Source organism: Astatotilapia calliptera, chromosome 22 (genome assembly GCF_900246225.1).
Source record: "Astatotilapia calliptera chromosome 22, fAstCal1.2, whole genome shotgun sequence".
Lineage (NCBI taxonomy): Eukaryota > Metazoa > Chordata > Actinopteri > Cichliformes > Cichlidae > Astatotilapia > Astatotilapia calliptera.
In genome coordinates, this window is record NC_039322.1 from 23,740,793 (window position 1) to 23,761,348 (window position 20,556).

General features: G+C 44.0%; 1 protein-coding gene across 1 annotated transcript; it reads left to right on the plus strand.

Moving 5' to 3' along the window:
* The first annotated feature begins 3,241 nt into the window (after positions 1-3,241).
* LOC113014236 (SH3 domain-binding protein 5-like) lies at positions 3,242-20,185 on the plus strand. Its single transcript, XM_026155632.1, has 9 exons — positions 3,242-3,582; positions 3,835-3,897; positions 11,890-12,018; positions 16,791-16,955; positions 17,042-17,172; positions 17,609-17,651; positions 17,756-17,972; positions 18,146-18,508; positions 18,759-20,185. Exons 1-9 carry the CDS (start codon positions 3,505-3,507, stop codon positions 18,932-18,934), a joined length of 1,365 nt encoding a protein of 454 aa, XP_026011417.1. The 5' UTR covers positions 3,242-3,504; the 3' UTR covers positions 18,935-20,185.
* The last annotated feature ends 371 nt before the right edge of the window (positions 20,186-20,556 follow it).

Consider the following 20,556-nt stretch of genomic DNA (forward strand, 5'->3'; position numbering starts at 1 on the left):
AATGGGCTATGTCAAGTTGGAACGGGTCTAAGAGGAAGTCTGTTTGAGATAAAAGAATAATATTGGGGAAATTTGGTAGATTGCGACAAAAAACAATTATTTATATTTGTTTTAAAATTGACATGACCGAATATTATCAGCACATGGCTTACTTCAAATCCCACCTGTAGCATCCTGCTAATCTGATTCAGTCAGTAATGTTAAATAAATACAAAACATATTCAGTGATAAACTAATATTACAGTATGGGGATGTATCTGCAGGGTGTGGTTTGAAAGAATAAGTGAATAATAATAAATGAATAGATATAACACCACTGGATTACTGCAGATCATATCAGTGGGAATGTAACTTTCCTACACTGACTCTACTTGATATAGATTGTTTATTCAAATTCAAATATCCAGCAGATCATTTTAAAAAATAAGTATTCCTCCAGTCATAACCATAAATCAATTAATAAAATAATTAAATTATATTAAAAAAAAATAGGGATAAAAACATTTAAAGATAGCAGAGGATAAAAGACTGTGGCAGTACCAGAAGTGTGAGTGAGAGAAGATGATTTGAGGGCTGCAAAGGTCCGCCCGGACTGCAGCATGGTGAGGAGAGCATTCTGCTCCTCTACCCAACCAGTAGGCTGTGGCGAGGATGTCTAATCTAACTATCAATTCAAATACTGTACTTTGTACTCTGTATCATTTGTTCAGTGCCTGGTCTTTGTAGATCAGTTGTGTTATGACAAGCCAGGGATTTTAAACATATTTTATTTCATGGGCAAAGGTGAGCAGATCAATCCAAATATTAATAGTATCAATAACAATGCTGGTTTTGGATCGATACTTTGTTTCTATCCTCTAAGTTCACTGAATTGTGTGAAGTCACTTCTTTGTGAATTAAAACATATACCATATATAAAAATATACATATAACGGTATAACGGTAAGTCTTTTTGTGTTGACTGTCAGGTCTATTTTATTCATAGCTTATAGCACATGTAAACAACATATGTTGTGCTTTAGGGACAGGTACATTTACATATCAGGTCTCCAAAAATAAACAGTTTCAAAATGCATAAAACGCTGAAAGGTGTGTTTTTATTGTGTTAACTCGTTATTGTAGAATCACAGTGATTTAGTAGACATTAAAGTGTGTTCAGAATTTGCAAACTTCTGATGAGTCATAAATCATGATACACTGCTAAGCTGTCTTTAAAGATGAAAAGTATCAGTATCTGTATTGTTATCAGCAATACTGGCCCTATATTTACTTAGTATTACATAGTATTACTCTGTAGTATGAATGGCAATAGGGAACGTCTTTAAAGACGTGTAATTCTGGTAATTACCAGAAGAAAAAGCTGCTAAACAAATTAAAATACATTTAAAAGGTAAAGTATTTATGCCGTCCTTTGCATTTTCCAAAGCCGTCCAGTAGTCCGAAATGGAGTCTTTGCTTGGCTAATTCTGGCCCCCAGGCCTCATGTTTGCCCGGGTTATAGACTAAGCTACAGAGATGGGAAGTACTGTAATCTAATTACTTTTTCGGGTAACGAGTAAGGTAAGGGATTACTATTGCAAAATAATTAGATTACCGTTACTTTTTTTGCTTGATGCATAAAGTTAAAAGACTAAAACTAATAAAACAAGTTTTAAAAAAGGACTTTTCCATTTGATTACATTTTGTATGATGAATTATGCAGAAAAAGTAGAATTGGGCTGAAAGATCTATCACTTTATTACCTATTCAGGTTGTAAATCGTGTTTTTAAAAAGTAACTAAGTAATTAATTACTTTTGAAAATAAGTAATCAGTAATGTAACAGGATTACTTTTTGGGGGGAAGTAATCGGTAATTAGTTACTGATTACTTTTTTCAAGTAACTTGACCAACACTGCTAAGCTACCCACCGCTATAGATCATAAGTAATTAAAATGACCTACAGCTGTAAAGCGTGGTCAGTAAAATTCCCCAACTGGTACTTATGGCCAATGATCAGTGGTCAATGGCTGTATCCCAAGTCAGGGTCTGCAGCCTTATGGGCCGCATTTTAAGGCCGATTATGTCGCAGCGACGCGACGAAGGTTGTCCCAATTCAAAGGCTGCTCGAATTGCGGCCCTCAAATGCGTCCTTAATTTCCCTGAATTTTAAGGATGTGGCGGTGTAGACTTCGTGGCCCAACATATCCCAGAATGCATAGCGCGGCGCTGGGTGTGGATAATTTTGCCGGAAAAAAACGGCGGATGAGGGGCGCCCGAAGAGTAAACTTTAAGTAAATACTGAATATTATGTCACTTATTTATGTGCAAATGTTTAATAACGAAGAACACTAAAACATTACTGTTGGCCACATGTCGGCAAAGTTATGTGACGTTTGTACTAACTTGGTTTTAAAGCCTTTACTTTAAAATATACGCCGTCCAATAGCTGACCTTAATCTTACAGAGAATGATCAAAGCTCATGTAGAAACAAACAAACAAATGAACAAAAGATTTTCTCCTTCATTTCTGTCAAACAAAGCTGTATGAAACGTTTCCAGCTGTTAGTATCATGGTTGCTAGGCAACCTGGGCAGCGCGACGGAGGCTAGACCGTCCCATTTTACAAGCCTCGCACTTCCGGCCTTAGCGGTCTTTGAGTACGCGGCCCTTGTGGGCCGTTAATTGGGATACAGCCATTGATCGGTGGTTGCAGATCAATGGTCATGACAGTTTGCAATGATCAAGAAACTGGCGTCAAAGCCCACTGTTCATTCAGTGTGGGAGTTTCAGTCATTGTGTAAATGGACTGTTTATAAGGCTGGGCAAACCTGTAGTCAGCTGAGACAGACGAAGTCACTTGTATAAGTGACAAAATGTTTCTCCCACTGAAAACGTTAAGTCCAGATTCACAAAATCAACCTTGAGGGATGTCCTTACCTGGATGACTGAGCATACATCAACAGATCATGCATGTGATTGTTTATCGGTAAAATCGATAATACGTTTATCGGTACTTTCATCTGTTGTATCTGGTTTAAAAAGCTTGTGCAGTAAGATTATAAGTAACTAAAATATAATGTCCAGATAAATAATCTGAGAGCAAGTATCCATCAAACATAAACTCACGCGCAGCGCCACTTTTAAGCTAACAGCTTTGTAATAAGACACGTGCCTGGCCCCTCCCCCTTTCAGGTCCGGCTTGCAGACGTAAACGTTACGCGCCGCTTTTATTTTGAATGTCCCAAACGGAAGTAGCCGTAGGTCTCGCTGTAGTTAAACGCTCTCTTCGTTCGCAGCTCGTCCTCCGCGAGGTTGTGGTCCGCTGTAGTTCGCGTGTCCGCTCTTCCCGCGGGTGGACGTCTCTTTAAACTCGCTGCCCGCTTTTAAAAAGCCCAGCTATGCACCGCGCTAAAGGTTAGAGCGTGTTTGGATCGCTCCTGTGCTGTTCAGCACCCCGGGGTCGCGCTTAGTTTGCGCCGAAGACCCTCGTTTGGTTACCAGAAATCTCCCAGAAATTCCGACAATGGAGCGAAATGGGAATACCTGTGAGGATGACCTGCAGGGTGCTGACGAGGAGGAAGAAGTGGACCCCAGGATACAGGTAAGGTGGGGTTAGGACAATGATTCCAGATGTGGAGTGACAGTAGGTTAAAAAATGTCAGAGCGTTTGTGTGTGTTTGTGTGTGTGTCATATTTTGACTGTCTCCAAAATGACCTACTGAGAGCTGTAAGTTCAATAATTTGGTTAACACGAGTCACAGCCTGAGGATTGCCAGTCTTATTTAATCACACTCCTCCCTTTCTCCCTCTCTGTGTGTGTGTTTTCCATCACTGGTGTGTTTTCTGTAAACAGGGAGAGCTGGAGAAGTTGAACCAGTCTACAGACGACATTAACCGCTGGGAGAGTGAGCTGGAGGTGAGACCCAACAACACACACTGCTGGCATCAGAATTATTGCCCCTCAAACACCGAGAGCAGGGCGTAAGCCGAGCTCTGGCACCCACCCAGCAGTCACTAAGTCTCACTTTTTTTAAAACTCTAAAGTGGTGAGAAATCGTGTCAGCGCTGTGAGATTTGTCTCTCTGCCACTGTAGTGTCAGGGATTTGCCTAGCAACGGTGCCATTGTTTTAAAACAGTCTAAACGGAAAGCTTTCGAAAGATGGAAAACTACTAAATGTGCATCAGTGGGAAGAGGTGGAAAAACTGAAGCAGGAACTGTCCCTCCCTGCACTTTATAAACTCCTAGTGCAGCTGTGGTCTTAGTCGGAAACACTGCCGTGGAGCGGTTGGTGAAATTCATCTATTTGCTCATAACACTCACGTTCATTTAGGAGTCTGAACAGAAACAGGAATCAGACACATTATGGAGGAATAAAGGATGTAAAGTGAAGCGAACAACTGCAGGAGGGCAGACGGCACACAGAAGGGGCAGCTTCGGCTCAAGTGTGTGCTAGCTGGGTCACTGTTGAGGAAAAGTGAAAACATTCCAGAGCGAGGCCTCAGTTTTTTGTTTTCCTGAAAGTAGGCCTCTTCTGTTTCTCATTAGCCCTGCGCTCACATCCAAACCCAGCAAACCACAGCTGGAATGACTGTAACAGCACGCACAGAGACAGAGAGGGACAGGAGGAGAGATTTTCCTGTAATCCATGTTTTAATCCATGTTTTCCAGCTGAATTTTAACTTATATATATATATATATATATATATATATATATCCTGATTTTATTTTTTAACGTATTGTTTCTTGGTGCTTTTTGGAAAGCTCAGCTTTTTCACAGCTTTGGCAGTGTTTACAGGAAACAGCATTATAAGTAGGGTGATCGATGTGAATACACAAGCAAACAGAAGAAGAAACATGGATGCATCTGGAGGCAACAAAAAAAAAGCTAAGGAGGAGCTAAGGACTATGGAAGGAGCCCCTGGCAGGCTGCAGGGGGTCCTCCTGCAGCCTGGAGCTGATTAAAAATGATGTACGGTAGATTCAGAGGATGAGTAAGTTGGGGCGGAGAGTTTAAATCCACAGTTGACTCTGCCTGCCAACACAACGTTAAATCTCTTCTATGTCTGGCAGATGTGGGACTGTGCCCTTGTGATGCGTGCCATCATGAGCCTCCCATAGAAAATAAACAGAATTTTAAATTTTAACCTTTATTATGAAGCGATAACTAAGTCTTCTTTATTATTGTCCCAGAGGAACAATTGAATCTGTCAGCTCCTGATGAGCTGAGCTGCCTTAACGAGCTTAATATACATGTCCTTATGTTTTTGTCATACATATAACATTTGCTGTGGTGAATTGAAATAATGCAGTTATTGTATGGAAAAGTTAAATTAAGCTTTTTCTACTCTTGGCTCTGTATGATGTCACTGAAGGGATATCATCTTGGGTACACACCTCTTGAATGTCTCTAGAGTATTCTGGTCTTTTGCTTATGGGGAGCATCCACCCAGACGAACTTTGACTTAAACGCAGTATCTTTCAGGAATTTTTTTTAAATCCAGAAAAGCCTTGAAACAGGACCTGAGAGATGCATCTGGCCCTGCTGCCACTGAAAATAAGTGACAACAGGACTGATGGAGACATGAATCCAAATCCAAATTCTTCCACGGCGTGTGTTTGTCCTGTATTGGTCCACTCAACCCCAACAAGTCATTGCAGATGGCAACCCTGAGCCTATGGAACGCCAGGACTGCCATAATGAATTAATTAAATACACCATTAAATAATTAATTAAATGTGGCAATAATTAATTAAAATTGGAATTAATTAATTAAATAAATAGTTATGATATATGTAATTAATTAATTATTGACACATTTAATTAATTATTTATGTATTTCACATTTTAATTAATTATTGACACATTTAATTAATTAATTATTGACATATTTAATTAATTATTTATGTATTTCACATTTTAATTAATTATTGACACATTTAATTAATTATTGACACATTTAATTAATTATTGACACATTTAATTAATTATTTAATGATATATTTATTTATTTCATTTTGGCAGTCCTGACGCCTGGCTCTCATCATGAAATAATTTTATCTGTCAGCCTCACCCATCAAACTCAGGGGGCGGGGTTAACGCTGATCGAGTCAAAACCATTGCTTTGGCCTGGTGGCCATTGTTTCTAGCACACAACAACCGGCATGTGGAAGCTAACAGAACTGAGCTTTGAAAAACCCTGTTTGTGTGTTACCAAATACCGTTTTAATATTTTTTTAGCCGAGAATGTAGTGGTTTAATCTTCATGTGTCTGGTCGGTTTGTCAAGATACAGCCTCTTTGCAAAAGTGTTTCGATGATTTCGGAGATGTCGTCCCAGTCTCACGGCAAAGCGTGGGATAGACCCGCTCGCCTCGCAAGCAATCCCACCGACAAAGCGCAGGCCCCGGTACACAGCTGTAGTAACCCCCGCTGACTTCTTTTACTGAGGTTATATTTATCGGTGTTTTATTTCCTGATGTTCTTATGTGTCCTACGTGTTTCAGTCGCCAATTCTGAATTATAACTAACATTAAAAACATGTTGTGGTGGGGCGTGGTCTGCGGGGCCGTGCGGACGCACCTGCACGGCATCCGCAATCACGCCCGCCGTGTTAAAACACGGGGACTCAGGGGTTGGTGGTGGTGTGGTGTGATGTGAATCAAATAAAGTTGGCTCTGAACGTCGCTCTGTGGTCCCGCCGTGCCTTATTCATGCCACATTGGTGCCGAAACCCAGGAGGCGGCATGGCGGGTACCTACCAGAGCCAGGAAAGGAAAGAGCTGGCCGAGATGGTGGCCGAAATAGCGGCCACCCAGCGGAAGCAGGCGGCGGAGGTGCGTCGCCAACAGGAGGAGCTGCGGCAGGAGAGCGAACGCCACCTGGGGAAGATGGCAGAGCTGGCAGCGCTGCTCTGGGCCTGGGCGCCACCCCCACAAGTGTGTCTCGAGGACAGTGGAGGAGCCGTGTGGGTCACCTCGGCAGCCGGAGGTGGTGGACGAGCCACGCGGGGGTCCGAGCCTGCCGGAGGAGGAGGAGCAGCAGCCGGGTGAAGGGCTGCTCCTGCCGGGAGCGGTGGAGGAGCCGCTCCAATCGGAGGCCGAGGACGAGGCGGGCGAGGGTCTACACCTGCCGGAGGCAGAGGAGTCGCTCCACCCGGAGGGGGGCGAGGGGCGGTGCCTGCTGGGGGCGGAGGCGCAGTGCGGGGAGCCGCTCCAAACGGGAGTGGCGGAGGCGGTGGCGGAGCAGCTGTGCGGGGAGACGGAGGTCCCTGCTCCAGGGCAGCCTGTGCAGCCGGAGTTGGAGGCAGAGGAGCGGGACAGCCCCGCTAGGCCGGGGATCGGCGGGCTGGCTAGTCCAGCCTCGCTGCCACCAGTCGATTCTGCGCGCCTGGCGTCTGCCCAGCCGCCTGTGTGCAGGAGCACACGGCCATGCCGGTGGGGCCGTGTCCGCTTGCTACGCGGCCGACCTCCGGACCAGCTTCGCCGTTGCCGCTGGATGCGCGGGCGGCCACCAGAACGGACGCTTCCCCGTCGCTTGGTCGGGGGCTGGGGCGCCGATGTGTAGGGGCCGAGTCTCGCCCCAGGTCGCGGGGGGGAGTAGGTTTGGCCGGATCACTCCCCGGCCTCAATCGGGCGATGGGGGTATGTGGTGGGGCGTGGTCTGCGGGGCCGTGCGGACGCACCTGCACGGCATCCGCAATCACGCCCGCCGTGTTAAAACACGGGGACTCAGGGGTTGGTGGTGGTGTGGTGTGATGTGAATCAAATAAAGTTGGCTCTGAACGTCGCTCTGTGGTCCCGCCGTGCCTTATTCATGCCACAATGTTTAAGGAGGAGAGAGAGCAAATCTGTTTAACATCTGATCTTTGGGTTTTTGTTCAGTAATCAGCGTGACCTGTGTATAAACACATAAAAGAGATAACGTTGGTGTTTCCGTCATGTAGTAACTGCTGGCTTTAACTGTACAAAGGTTGTTCGACACTATGAAACACATACAGACTTCATGATGTTCGGCTAATATTTTTATTGTGAATATTAATCATGCTGACCTCGCTCTGTACACCACGCAGCGAGGTCAGCATATCCACGATATCCTCAGCTCCATGAGTTTCCCAGCTGACTATCTAACTGCCAACTATTCCAGAGACGTGAAAATATACAGCATAAAGAAAAGTGTAAGAGACTCAGCAGCAGATTAGAATTACAGTTATACATTTAATAAATCACCAAATGAATCCAAGAAACGAGCAAACCTGTTCCGACAATTTGAATTTGTATTCCCTCAGCTGCAGACTCGCTGCTGTTTAAATGTTTGAAAAGGAAGATTAGATATAAACAAACGTCAAACATAGACTCAGTCTGCCTTCACATTTGATATGAGGCCAGCACGTATAGTGGCCTCAGCAGGCTATTACTGAAATACACGTGCTATATCATAAACTATGATATAAACAGGGAGGTCCTATTAACATGTTTAGTTTTAAAGGACACCTTCCTGCCTTTAGTCTCATTCATGAGCAGTATTCGTTTTCTTCTAACATCCAGAAGTCTGCACAATGTGTTTCATAGTTTGTAACAAGCCTTTGACAGGTAAACATAACATGACCGAAAAAGCAAAAAAAAAAAGAGAGAGAGAGAGAGAGTGTTGATATAAGAAGAGAAAATTCTCTCAATTATGGAGACAGGCAAATGGTTCATTTATGTTTGATGTGTGTTTATTCCTCCCTAAATATCGTCGGTGAAGTTCGCCATGCACGTCAGATTTTCCTGCGCATTTTTATACCTCTGCCAACAGAGAGAGAAAAAAAATCACATTCTAACAGACAGCTGGTGCTTAGAATACAGTTGAATAACTATTAAAAAACAGATGATATTTAGATGATAGTTCAGTCTAACACATGTGCCAGTGAACCATTAAACGTCTGTGAAACTATGCAGTTATGAAACGTAACTTTAACCTCAGCCAAACCGATTTGCTCAGTTGTAAATAAAACAGCGAAGTAAACGTGACCCGACAGACAGAACCTGAGTGAATGAAGTCCAGCGTTTAACCACTGAGAGCTAAAACTCAGCTGAGGTTTGAAATGTGTGCTGGTGATTGGACATCAGCCGCTGATGAAGCTGTTCGCCTATAAAGTGCTCTGTAAGGAAACGAGCTCCAGCAGCTCTGCGCTCGGGGAAAACACTATATTTACTTATCTTGTGCAGAAAAATGCGCTGACATTGCTTTATATCGAGCACCGGCTGCCCAGTTAAACTGTGACTATCACCAGGTAACGTAGGCCTGTTTCTTGAATTAGCAGCAGGTGTTAAACAGCTGACAGATGAGGAGGAGGATGCATGCAGGTAAACTGAGGGTCTGCTGAGCTGATCGCTGGTTTCGTGAGAAAAATGTCAGCTCGTTCTTTATGTTACAGAAGCACAGAGACACAAGACCAGGCGGAAAGAGACGATCGTTCGGTGAAAATGAGAATCTGCGAATGCAACATGTGGAACACGGAGAGTGGAATATGTAAACAAACCGGTTAATGTACCCCCTCGGTGCGCTCTGCATGCTAACTGTTAGCAGAGCTAGTGAAATCTCTGAAAACATCTGAGCACTTTTGCAAGCATGTTCTATGTTGACAACCTGACCAGACATACGGCGCGACATTCGCGGCTAAAACACTGTTAAAAGTGTAGCTGGTGACAGAAAAACGGGGTATTTTAAAACTACACCACCACCATTGCTGCCTGTGATTTGATCTGCATTCTGGGATAACTGGCTGCCCCAAGTCTACACAAGCAATCGATTATCTAGGATCGACCTGTTTTGACTTACTTTGCACGGCAACCAATCAAATGTTAGAGAAGCTGCATGGGCAGCGTTAACCCCGCCCCCTGAGTTTGATGGGTGAGGCTGACAGATAAAATTATTTCATGACGAGAGCCAGGCGCCGGGACTGCCAAAATGAAATAAATAAATATATCATTAAATAATTAATTAAATGTGTCAATAATTAATTAAATGTGTCAATAATTAATTAAAATGTGAAATACATAAATAATTAATTAAATGTGTCAATAATTAATTAATTAAATGTGTCAATAATTAATTAAAATGTGAAATACATAAATAATTAATTAAATGTGTCAATAATTAATTAATTACATGTGTCATAACTATTTATTTAATTAATTAATTCCAATTTTAATTAATTATTGACACATTTAATTAATTATTTAATGGTGTATTTAATTAATTCATTATGGCAGTCCTGGCGTTCCATATGAGCCTGGTTCTGCTGGTGGTTTCTTCCTGTTAAAAGGGAGTTTTTACTTCCCACCAAGCAGTCATTTATAGGGGGTCATATGATTGTTGGGGATTTCTCTGTATTATTGTAGGGTTTTTACTTTACAATATAAAGCGCCTTAAGGCAACTCTTGTTGTGATTTGAAGCTATATAAATAAATTACAGTTAAGTTGAAATGTTTGGGCCCTGAATGCAGAAAACTACCATCAAGAAAAGTGGACAGTGTGTGATCAGCAGCTTCATTTTTCAGTATGACAGTGATACCAAACACACTGATAGTGCATTATAAACATGCCTGAATAGAAAAGCGCACAATGAAAGAACACTATCAGTCATGGATTGGCCTCCCCTGAGCCTGGACCTCAACATTATTGAAGCAGTGTGCGATCATGCTCACAGAGAACCAAACAAAAGGCAGAAACATCCAAAGAAGAGCTTTGAATGTCCTTCAACAAGCCTGGAGAACTATTCCTGAAGACGACTCAAAGAAATGGCCAGTATGCTTATGTAAGGGAGTTCAGACTGTGATGATGAGTAAAGGTGGTCATAGCAGGGCTTAAAGTAGGTGTTGACAGGTGGGGAAACCCCAGGTTTCAGTGTAACGGTGCAGCGTGGAATAGGTGACTCAAACAAAAAAAGTGAGTCATCCAATAAGTTTTATTCTCAGTAGATTTGTCTTTGACATTACCTCATTCTTTTGTTGTCTTGTATGATGTTTGCTGATGTTTCAGTAACCTCTGCACGTTTCCCACTTTCTTAGTAAAATATAAAGAAATAAGGGGTGACTCAAGACTTTCTCACACCGCAGTTATTCCATTTGTTTACAATAAATCTTGAATTTGTTTGATTAAACTAGTTTTGAACATTTGGCATTTGAATGCACAAACATTATATTTGTGTATGGTCGTGCCCAGTTCCAACAATCGGGCCCCTATTTAGTTTCCTGAGCAGTATGTAAGGCCAGCAGCGTGCTCACAGAGTTTACCTTGTAGATTCTGTGACGTGTCACCCGTCTTTGCAGGAACAGGACGTAGGAAATGCGATGATGTCACAGGAAGTGTGTTTCCTGTAGCGCCCTCTCCCTTCTCCCTCTTTAACCGCTCATTTATGCCGATCTGTGCTCTGTGAAGAGGATGCAGCTGCTTTTAAACCCCTCTTCAGCAAATTAAAGCATACACAGACACACAAAAGTAGCTGCATAAATGCACACGGATATTGGGCCCTCCTGCAGTAATGCTTCATCCTTACTCATACTCATTCAGTGGGTCACCACCAAAAAACATAAGCAATGCTGCTCAGCAACAATGAGAGCTGACACACCCACTGCATAAAACAAAGAAAACAAAATATAGTTTACACACTCTACAGTTGTGTGTTACATGGGTAAACCATGCTCTTGTATATGGGTATGACTAATGGGGGCAACAGGAAATCTCACACCACAATAAGGCCTGATATTACACAGATATAAATAATAACCACAGTTGTTGTTCTGTAACGCTGCACTGAAGACACAGTGGTGCTTTGAACAGTCTACCATGTCCAACCTAATAGTGTGACCCGATAAGTTCCTCTCCTCATTTCTAAGTGTGTGTGTTTGTGTGTGTGTGTGAAGGACTTCCGTCAGAGGTTCCGAGCAGTGCTGGTTGAGGCAACAGTTAAACTGGATGAGCAGGTGAAGAAGATCGGGCGAGCCGTGGATGACTCCAAACCCTACTGGGAGGCCCGCAAAGTGGCAAGACAGGTACACACACATGCACACACACACATTCACAAGAGTGAGCGGGAGTGACTCCAAGGTCAGCAGACAGTGTGAGGGCAGGATTACTGAGGATTAACAATGAGAAGTTTAAACAGAGCCGCTTCTATCTACTTAAAGGGAGTACGGTCACATGACGCCTATATTTAAACTCAGTCACAGCTCTGCATCTTAAGCTAGTGTCTCACGCATGCACACACGCACACGCAGTCTCTGCGTGGTGATAGACTTGCGACATTTTGCATGGCCTGACTTGTTTCTTTTTGCTGGATCTGGGAGTACTTGTCATGCTTGCAGCACTGCTGCAGGGAGACACAAAGCAGGGCAACACAACCTAAAGGTTAGGACACCAAGTCTGTGCTTCTCCCTCTGCAGTGGCTCATCTCATTTATTGCTCCAGGCTGTTGAAGCTTCCACCCCTCCATCCTAGCCAATGCAGGAGCTTATGAGTCATGCATCAGAAGGCTGACATTTGCATGTCAAACTGAAATAGATTTTGTACACGTGTGTGTGTGAATGTACGTATGTGTGTGTATGTTGCTTATCTCTGTTGCGCTGTGACAAAATACCTGCAGGTGGCATCTGCTTCTGGTATTAACACGTGAGAGCCAGGGATTACTGCAGGTTTTGAATTTTGATGGGACCGGCATTTGCACGAAAGGATCAAAATCCTTTGCTTGTGTGCGTGCGTGCGTGCGTGCGTGTGTGTGTGTGCGCGTGTGTGTTTGGGTGATTTAAACAGAGCAAAGCCGATAACGGTCTCGGGTTTAAACTGGCGTATTGTCTGGTTATGATTTATAGACAAATATTTAATATTTAATACACGACCTACTTTAAAAGGACTCATGCATGACCTCACTGACCCTCCACCACAGACACACACATATTCCATCTACCCCCACCCATAAGCCAGTTACATCCCCTCAAACACCGCCCCCCATGTTTTCCCCCTTACATTCCAACAACGATTGGGGTGGGCGGGGGGTATTTTCCTGCACTGTCCTCTCTTTTGTCCCTTTTACCCAGCATTCACTTCTGCACCGCTGCCTGTCTGGCTGTCTGTGTCCACACCCTGCATATCCCACCCTCACCACATTGGGTATTAGTCACCTTTCTCCACCTTTCCCAGCCCTGCAACCATCTCACCCGTTTGAAATTGTAAATAGGATGTCTTTAGAGAGACTTAGACATCAGACGGGGTGACTGTGTCTGACACATGAATGAGTCTCTCTCACACACACACACACACACACACACACACACACACACACACACACACACACACACACACACACACACACACACACACATGCAGCCATGGTGCATATCACAGCCTGCCAGGCTATTTCAGATCCAAAGAACATCATATTGTTTGGTTCTGAGTGTCACATGATTTGGTCTCTATGACATCAACTTAATTAACTGATAACAAAGCCCATTCATTATGTGCGTGGTGTCTGAAGCTCAGTGTGCTTTTGTGCCATGAAGATAATGGCAAATTGTGTTCTCAAGCGTTGACATGTTATTCACGAGGGTGACAAAGACTTTTCGTCAGGCTTTTTGCAAAAGGCAGAAACTCACACAGCACTGACACTTCATGGAAACACCACCAAGCCAGCAACGAGAAAAGCTGCTCTGATTGGGAAGTTCTGGTATTTTTGTGTCTCTTTCTGTCTTCATCTTGATGGATGTTGTTTTAATGTTTCAGTTCCTTTTTTCTGTTTTTCTTCTTGTTTTTGCCTCATTAAATATCTATTACCCTCCTTCTGTTTCCCCCCTCAACCTCCCTGCTCTTAGAGCCTGGGAAATGGGTCACGATGAGAGACAAAGAGGAAGGATTCATCTTTACCACTTTGTTGAAATAGCAGATCGCGCGCAATAAAAAGCTGTTATCTTCCGCCTCTTTTCTCTCTCTCGTCACCTTTCACAGGCCTTAGCAACAACACTGTCACGACAATTGATGCCAAAGATTTTGTATTTTCTACATTTTTTGTGAGTTGGAGCAGACCTCTGATCACTGCTGGGTTTATCTTAAACATGGCCGACGTTACACGGGTTAACAGCTTGTGTGACTACACTGACCTTAGTAACGTGAAGTGCGTTGCTATCAGGGACAAGGACAGAGAAAATCTCCTGGTTATACTCCAACTTTTTTTGTAGCTCATTAACACTGCTCTTGTCCACATTGTTTTCAGTCACTCAAAGTATACAGGTGTATACTTGCTAGAAGGTTGGTGTCAGTTCAGCTCACTGCTTGAGCAGGCTATATGTTGCAGTGGCCCTGGGATCAAGTCCAACTTGCTGCCCTTTGCTGCATGCCTTCCCCTACTCTCTTTGCCCCTCTTTCCTGTCTACCTCTCACTGGTGACCTATTAATCAAAGGCAAAAAGCCCCTCCAGAAAAGTGTTAGCAGGTACTGTACTTGTACCTATCTATCATAGACAGACTATTTTGATGGCACTATATTGCCTTTGAATTCAGGTGGTTTCAGTCTCATTGCCACAGGATTGAAGTCAAGCACAAAGCCATGCAGTCTGTCTTGTTTTAATGTGCTCTCTGAATTTGAGTGTGGCACTGTAACAGGATTCCACTGTTGCAAGAAATCAACAGTGAAATTTCTTTCCTCCGAGATATTCAACCATCAGCTGTGAGTGGTATTATTGTTTCAGCTAAGCATGGCCAACGAGCTGCTGACTCCATAACTGTAGCGCTCCAAACTTCCTCTGTTATTAACAAAAGCACAAAAACTGTAAACCGGGAGCTTCACCTCATGGCTGAGCATGTAGGTGACCCGGTGCTCTTGTTGTAATGGTGTATATTACACAGTGACTTTAGTGTTACTGTGTTACATTTCAGCTTCACAATAAGTAAGAAAAATAATTGTTTTCACTGTTTCTATAATGTAAATCCAAGTATAGGCTTCAATGTGTAGGCTATGTGTTAAAAGTGACATAAGTTTCTTATCCTTGACATCATGTCAGCAGGATTACATTCATACAGACCAATTCATGTGTTTCAGCTTGGGTTTTGCTTTCCTCTGCGTCTGCATCTGTTTATGGAAAACGCTGGTAGAGAAATCGCTCTTGGATTTTAAAGAATAGATGTTTGAGACGTTGAGCTGTGCATTCATGTTAACATAATAATAAGTGTTAACATGAATACACAGCTTTACTTCTTAGTTTAAAAGGACCATTTAGTAGAAACAATCGTCCATTGAAAACACTTTGAGATAAAAACACAAAGTAGACGAGCAGGTTTGGTTCCATTGTAAACCCGACAGACAGGCAGCATGAAATATGTCCCTCTGAACTGCTGTACTGTTAATAATACACTTGTTAAATACTAATCACCAGAGGGAAAGTTTCTCCCTGATTATTATTATTCTCTCTTTCAAGGACATTGAATTGGAGTTACTGTAACTACTTCATGTTAGCATTCAGCCAGTGCAATGACCTTGGAGTTATGCCTGTCTGAGTGGGTCCAAATATGTCCAACGTGATGAGAATAACCCTCCTGTTAACTGTGACTGTGGGCAGGAGGAGCCCACTGACAGTGTGTCAGATTTCCTCAGTGACAAAGATTCTGTTTGTCTATTGGATCAAGGCTCAGTTGTCTTTTTCTATGAATGTTGGCCTGTTTGGGCGTCATAAGGACTCAACCAATTCGATTCAATTCAGTTTTATTTATATAGCGTCAAATCACAACAACAGTCGCCTCGGGTTGCTTTATATTGTAAGATAAAGACCCAACAATAATACAGAGAAAACCCCAACAGTCAGACAAGCTCCTTATGAGTAAGCCTTTGGTATCAGTGGGAAGGAAAAACTCCCTTTTCAGAGGAAGAAATCTCAAGCAGAACCAGGTTCAGGGTTAGAGGTGTGAGGGGAGGGAGGCCGAGGGCGGGTATGGGTCCTAAATTAAACACACAGGCAACACAAAGACTCCTGGTTCATTCATACCATGTAAGAACTTAGTGAACTTTTACTTCATGAAAGCAATTTTAAGTCATTTGTCACTATGATTTATAAGGGACCTGTTTTGCTTTTCTCTAGTTTTTGTCATTCTTCTACTCTGGATAAAGTTTCAGCTATGAGCCAAGTTTCAGGTTTCAAGATCAGTTTTGTGTAGATTTTTCTAATCTTAATGATGTCATATCTCTAACATGGTCATCTTGGGCACACAGCTCTGGCTCAAAGACACTGGGACTCTGCACACCCATTGGCTAATGTTTTATTATTGACAGATCATTAACCAATAACAATACGCTGCTTTAGCCTTCCTGCCGAATCTAAGAAGAACCAAGAGGGTTTTTTTCCCAGTTACCGGCTAAAGTTAAGGCACTTATGCATGAGAGGGCATGTGGAGGTGTGCCGTTGTCCATCTTTTATACACAGTCCATGCTTTGGCTGTGAACACAGCTCTTCAAATCTTTTGGTTTTGTTTTTCAAGGGCAACCAATCAGGATGAAGCTGGCTTAAAGCAAGTAGGGAAAGAAGTATAAGCAGCTCTTTTTTTTTTTTTTTTTAGACTGCACCGAGAACCAGTAGATGATAAATGAGCGTTATTTTGACCAGTGAGCCAAGCAAAGGTACTCTATTAGGGAAAATATGGAGCAGGCAGTGAGCTGTTTCACATCAGAAATGTGTGAAATGTTAGCAGTAATATTTACCTCCTGAATTGTATTTTTAGGTGGAACATTTGGTTTCCAGTCTGACTTAATAAGTTCTGACCGCTGCTTGTCCTTCCCTGAACTCCAGGCTCAGATTGAAGCGCAGAAGGCCACTCAGGAATTCCAGCGGTCGGTGGAGATCCTGCAGGCAGCCAAGGAGACCATCGCCCTGGCCGAGGAGAGGCTGCTCGAGGAGGATACCCGGCAGTTTGACTCCGCCTGGCAGGAAATGCTTAACCACGCCACACAGAGAGTAAGTATATAAATGCAGCACAGCCCAAAAATTCCATCCTGAACGAGCGGTTTAGCCTCAGGCGTTTTTTTTCTCGGTCGTTTCAGGTGATGGAGGCTGAGCAGGCGAGAACGTGCAGCGAAGCAGAGCACAAGAAAACAGCAGCCAACCACAATTCCTGCATAGGCCACATGAGGCAGCTCGAGAAGAAACTGAAACGCTCCATCAACAAATCGAGGTTTGTGATCGGATTTTGGGAAATGCTGCTCATAAGTTTGCCGCCGCCTGAACCTTTTATGCGAGCGTGTTGGGGGTTTTTGCCTTTGCTGGATAGATTAGCAGTGAAGATAGACCGGAAACAGAGGAGACAGAGTGCGAAGACACACAGAAAAGGGCCGTAGGTCAGATTCAAGCCCAGGCCACTGCACTCTGGCCATGGTGCAAGTGGTTGCCTGCTCACCCACTGAGCTAAAGTGGCGCTCGAGAAGTGGGGGAAGCGAAATTTCTGTAACCTGATGAAGTCCAGATGTTTTGTGTGTTGGCTGACAGTACTGGGTTGCGCTCCCTCCATAGAGACGTGGAATGTGACTGCACACGGAGGAGGGTTGTTCTTCCAGCGGGCTAAATTTCTCTCCTCCCCCTCTCACTTTTTTCTTCTTCTTCTCCCCCTGCAGACCGTATTTTGAACTCAAAGCGAAGTATTACCTACATCTGGAGGTATGTATCACCTACTCATAGACTCGAAGGAGTAAACATAATCTATATATCTGTGTTTTATTACAAGGTGTCTTTGCTGAGAAACACTGTTTTATTTCTCACAGCAAATAAAGCGTCATGTGGACGAGCTTCAGGCCAAACTTGTGGTTGCCAAAGCGGAGTACCGCACGGCGCTGCGCAACCTGGAGAGCATCTCAGAGGAGATCCACGCCCAGCGACGTTCCCTCGCCATGGGCACCAGGGAGCAGGGAGTTGGAGCAGAAGGCGACGGCGGCAGCGACGACATCGCCAACTTCAAGATGGAGTCGGACGGTTTGTCGAGTGAGTGCCACGCCCACTCGGAGATGGGCAGTCACCCGCGTCATCGAGCCGCGTTATCATTTCTTTGTTTTTGTTGAGCCGTTTGCATGTGTGTGTCTTCAAGCTCACATCCCCGTGTGTGTGTGTGTGTGTGTGTGTGTGTGTGTGTGTGTGTGTGTGTGTGTGTGTTTCAGTGGTGTCAGTGTCTATCGACGAAGAGGGCAGTCACAGCAGCTCAGAGGAGGAGGCCGACTCGCACTCCACCTCCTCGCCCCAAGCAACCTCTTCCTCGCCTTCCACCTCTGCCTCCACCCCCGTCGACATGCCTCAACCTTACTCGTCCTCCTTGCTCCACACCCCCTCCTCATCCTCCTATCTCTCCTCCTGTCCCTCTTCCATCCTGTCCTCCTCTTGCCCCACTGGTGTCCTGGAGCTAGCGAGCCCCTCTGGCTCTCACAGCCCAGACTCAGTGTGCAGTTCCGGGCACGCCTCGCCTCTCCTGGGCCCTCGCAGCCAGTGCAGCGGCGCCTCCTCTCCAGACTGCGACCAGGAGAGAGGTGTGTGTCCCACTGAGCACTGATGTGCAACCTGATCCTGAGCACGTTTCCTGACAAACAAAAGCAAATCTAATGACTGAGGAATTATTTTGGCAGAGGATGTTACAGGTTTAAAATAAAAGTAGGAGTCCTTGTGAAGGACTCGTAATGTAGAAGTTGCTGGTTAACTTTTGTCTAAAACTCTATGTCGGATAATTTCCCTGATTTAATTGAACCTTTCCTTGCACTTTTCTTCCTGCGTGTTTTCCAGGCAACAGAGCAGAAGGAGCAGAGGCGACAGTGGAGAGCGGTCTGAACAAGCTGACCTTGAATGTAGCGCAAGAACGAGATGAGGATCCCGCTGATGAGCGAGACCCCCACTACATTAACCCCGAAATCACATCTCCCACCTCCGCCACGTCCATCCTGCTCCTCAACAGCGTGTGACGAGGATGCGTCGTGGCGCGAACTCTCGCCATGCGCAGCTTTAAGACTCAGTGGATTCACTGGCAGAAGACACAATGGGAGGAGAGTGAAGCGCTGCACACCCGCATGACTTTGTGTCTCATTCGTTGTGCTGTCTAAACATCAGTGCTGTCACGTGTTTAACATCTTTCATTATAAACAAATGAAATCAGGGACAGGATGACTGATGGACTCTGCTTCACCCTTGTGGTGTTGAGTGTCAGCACTGCATTTCCCCTGGACCCTCCCCTTCCCTCCTGCTCTGTATTTGCTACAGAAGACAAAGTTCTTCTCATCTTGTGCCAAAAAAACTGCGTATTACGACTGTGTGACAAAGTTCCTCTACAGACTGTGGAAGACGTTGGTGATTTCAGTTGTGTTTTAACATGTTCACGGGTCATGCAGGATATTTCCAAGGTAACACAGGAAACTTTAATAGTTAACCTGCTACTGTTGGCACCGGTAACCTGCATTTCATTATTTTGAACAGCGTTACGCTCCTTTCTTACTCCATGTCTAAATTCTTGGACTGATTTTCAGGTCAGATACGGGGGGTCAGTTCATCCTTATTTTTACCCTCCAGTTAAGCCAGCTTTCCTTTGATTGGTTGCCAGAGAACAAACAGGTTTGTGGACCTAAAATATCCCCTTTCTGTGACATCATAATCTTAAACATAGTGTTTGAAACAATCTGAATTAATCACTTGTACCTAAATTGAACTCATTTTTTAAAACTTTGGCCCACCGCTGTAATAGTATTTATAAAGGATAATACGTCCCCTTTAAGTGAGGGTCAAACTGGGACAAAGACGAGCTGTCTCCTGAAGGATTAGTCCATTTTCGAACCCCTCCCTTCTACTCCTGTTTATTCCAAATGAAGAACGACGGCTCTGGAGAGCAGAAGTAGGACCTCGAGTGCAGGCGACACTCTGAACACTAAAGAGACTTCACGTGGGGGACTGAGCCCTGTTTTTGAGGCAGAACTGGTCTTCCATTTGGATTTGTGAATGAGTGACTGAATGTGTGTAAAGTGCAAACCGCACTGTGAGGTCGCCGGTTTGCACGGATGTGTGAGCGAATGACTTTTTGAATGTGTGTCTTGTGTTTTTTGACCCTGTAGTACAAATACTCTATATTTATACTCCTGTATTCTTGTATATGAACGATGTCGTGTGGTTATCGTTGTAGCTGTTTAACACCAAATAAGCAATAAACACATACTTCATCTAACTCATCAGCGAATTGATGGTGTGTGTTAGACGTTCAGGTTGTTGATTGTCATAGTGGTGATCACTGCAGCCTGGTTTTTGGGAACTTTTTATTTTATGTTAAAACATGCCACCGGTGGAAAAAAGTGACCCAAGTCATCAAATGAAGCACTAACAGCTGCCTCGTGCTGCCACAGCTGCCAGCGTAGTGCAGTAAAGATGGTCTAGAGTTACAGATTTGCTCGGCAGCAAGGCCGACTGGAACTGCTGAATGTGAAAGTTCTTTATCTGCTCAATGTTTTGTTTGGGGATATTTGGTCGTATCATTTGATAACCTTCGCTTTTCCTGCTGATTCCTTTTCCAGTCAGCTGTTTTTTGTTTTGGTTTTTTGCAGTG

Bases quoted from the DNA above. Each gene is read 5' to 3' on its own strand.
- LOC113014236 (XM_026155632.1), top strand. From the start codon at position 3,505: ATGGAGCGAAATGGGAATACCTGTGAGGATGACCTGCAGGGTGCTGAC. The intron at 17,173-17,608 runs GTTTGTGATCGG...CTCCCCCTGCAG, and splicing joins CGCTCCATCAACAAATCGAG to ACCGTATTTTGAACTCAAAG. The intron at 17,973-18,145 runs GTGAGTGCCACG...TGTGTGTTTCAG, and splicing joins GGAGTCGGACGGTTTGTCGA to TGGTGTCAGTGTCTATCGAC.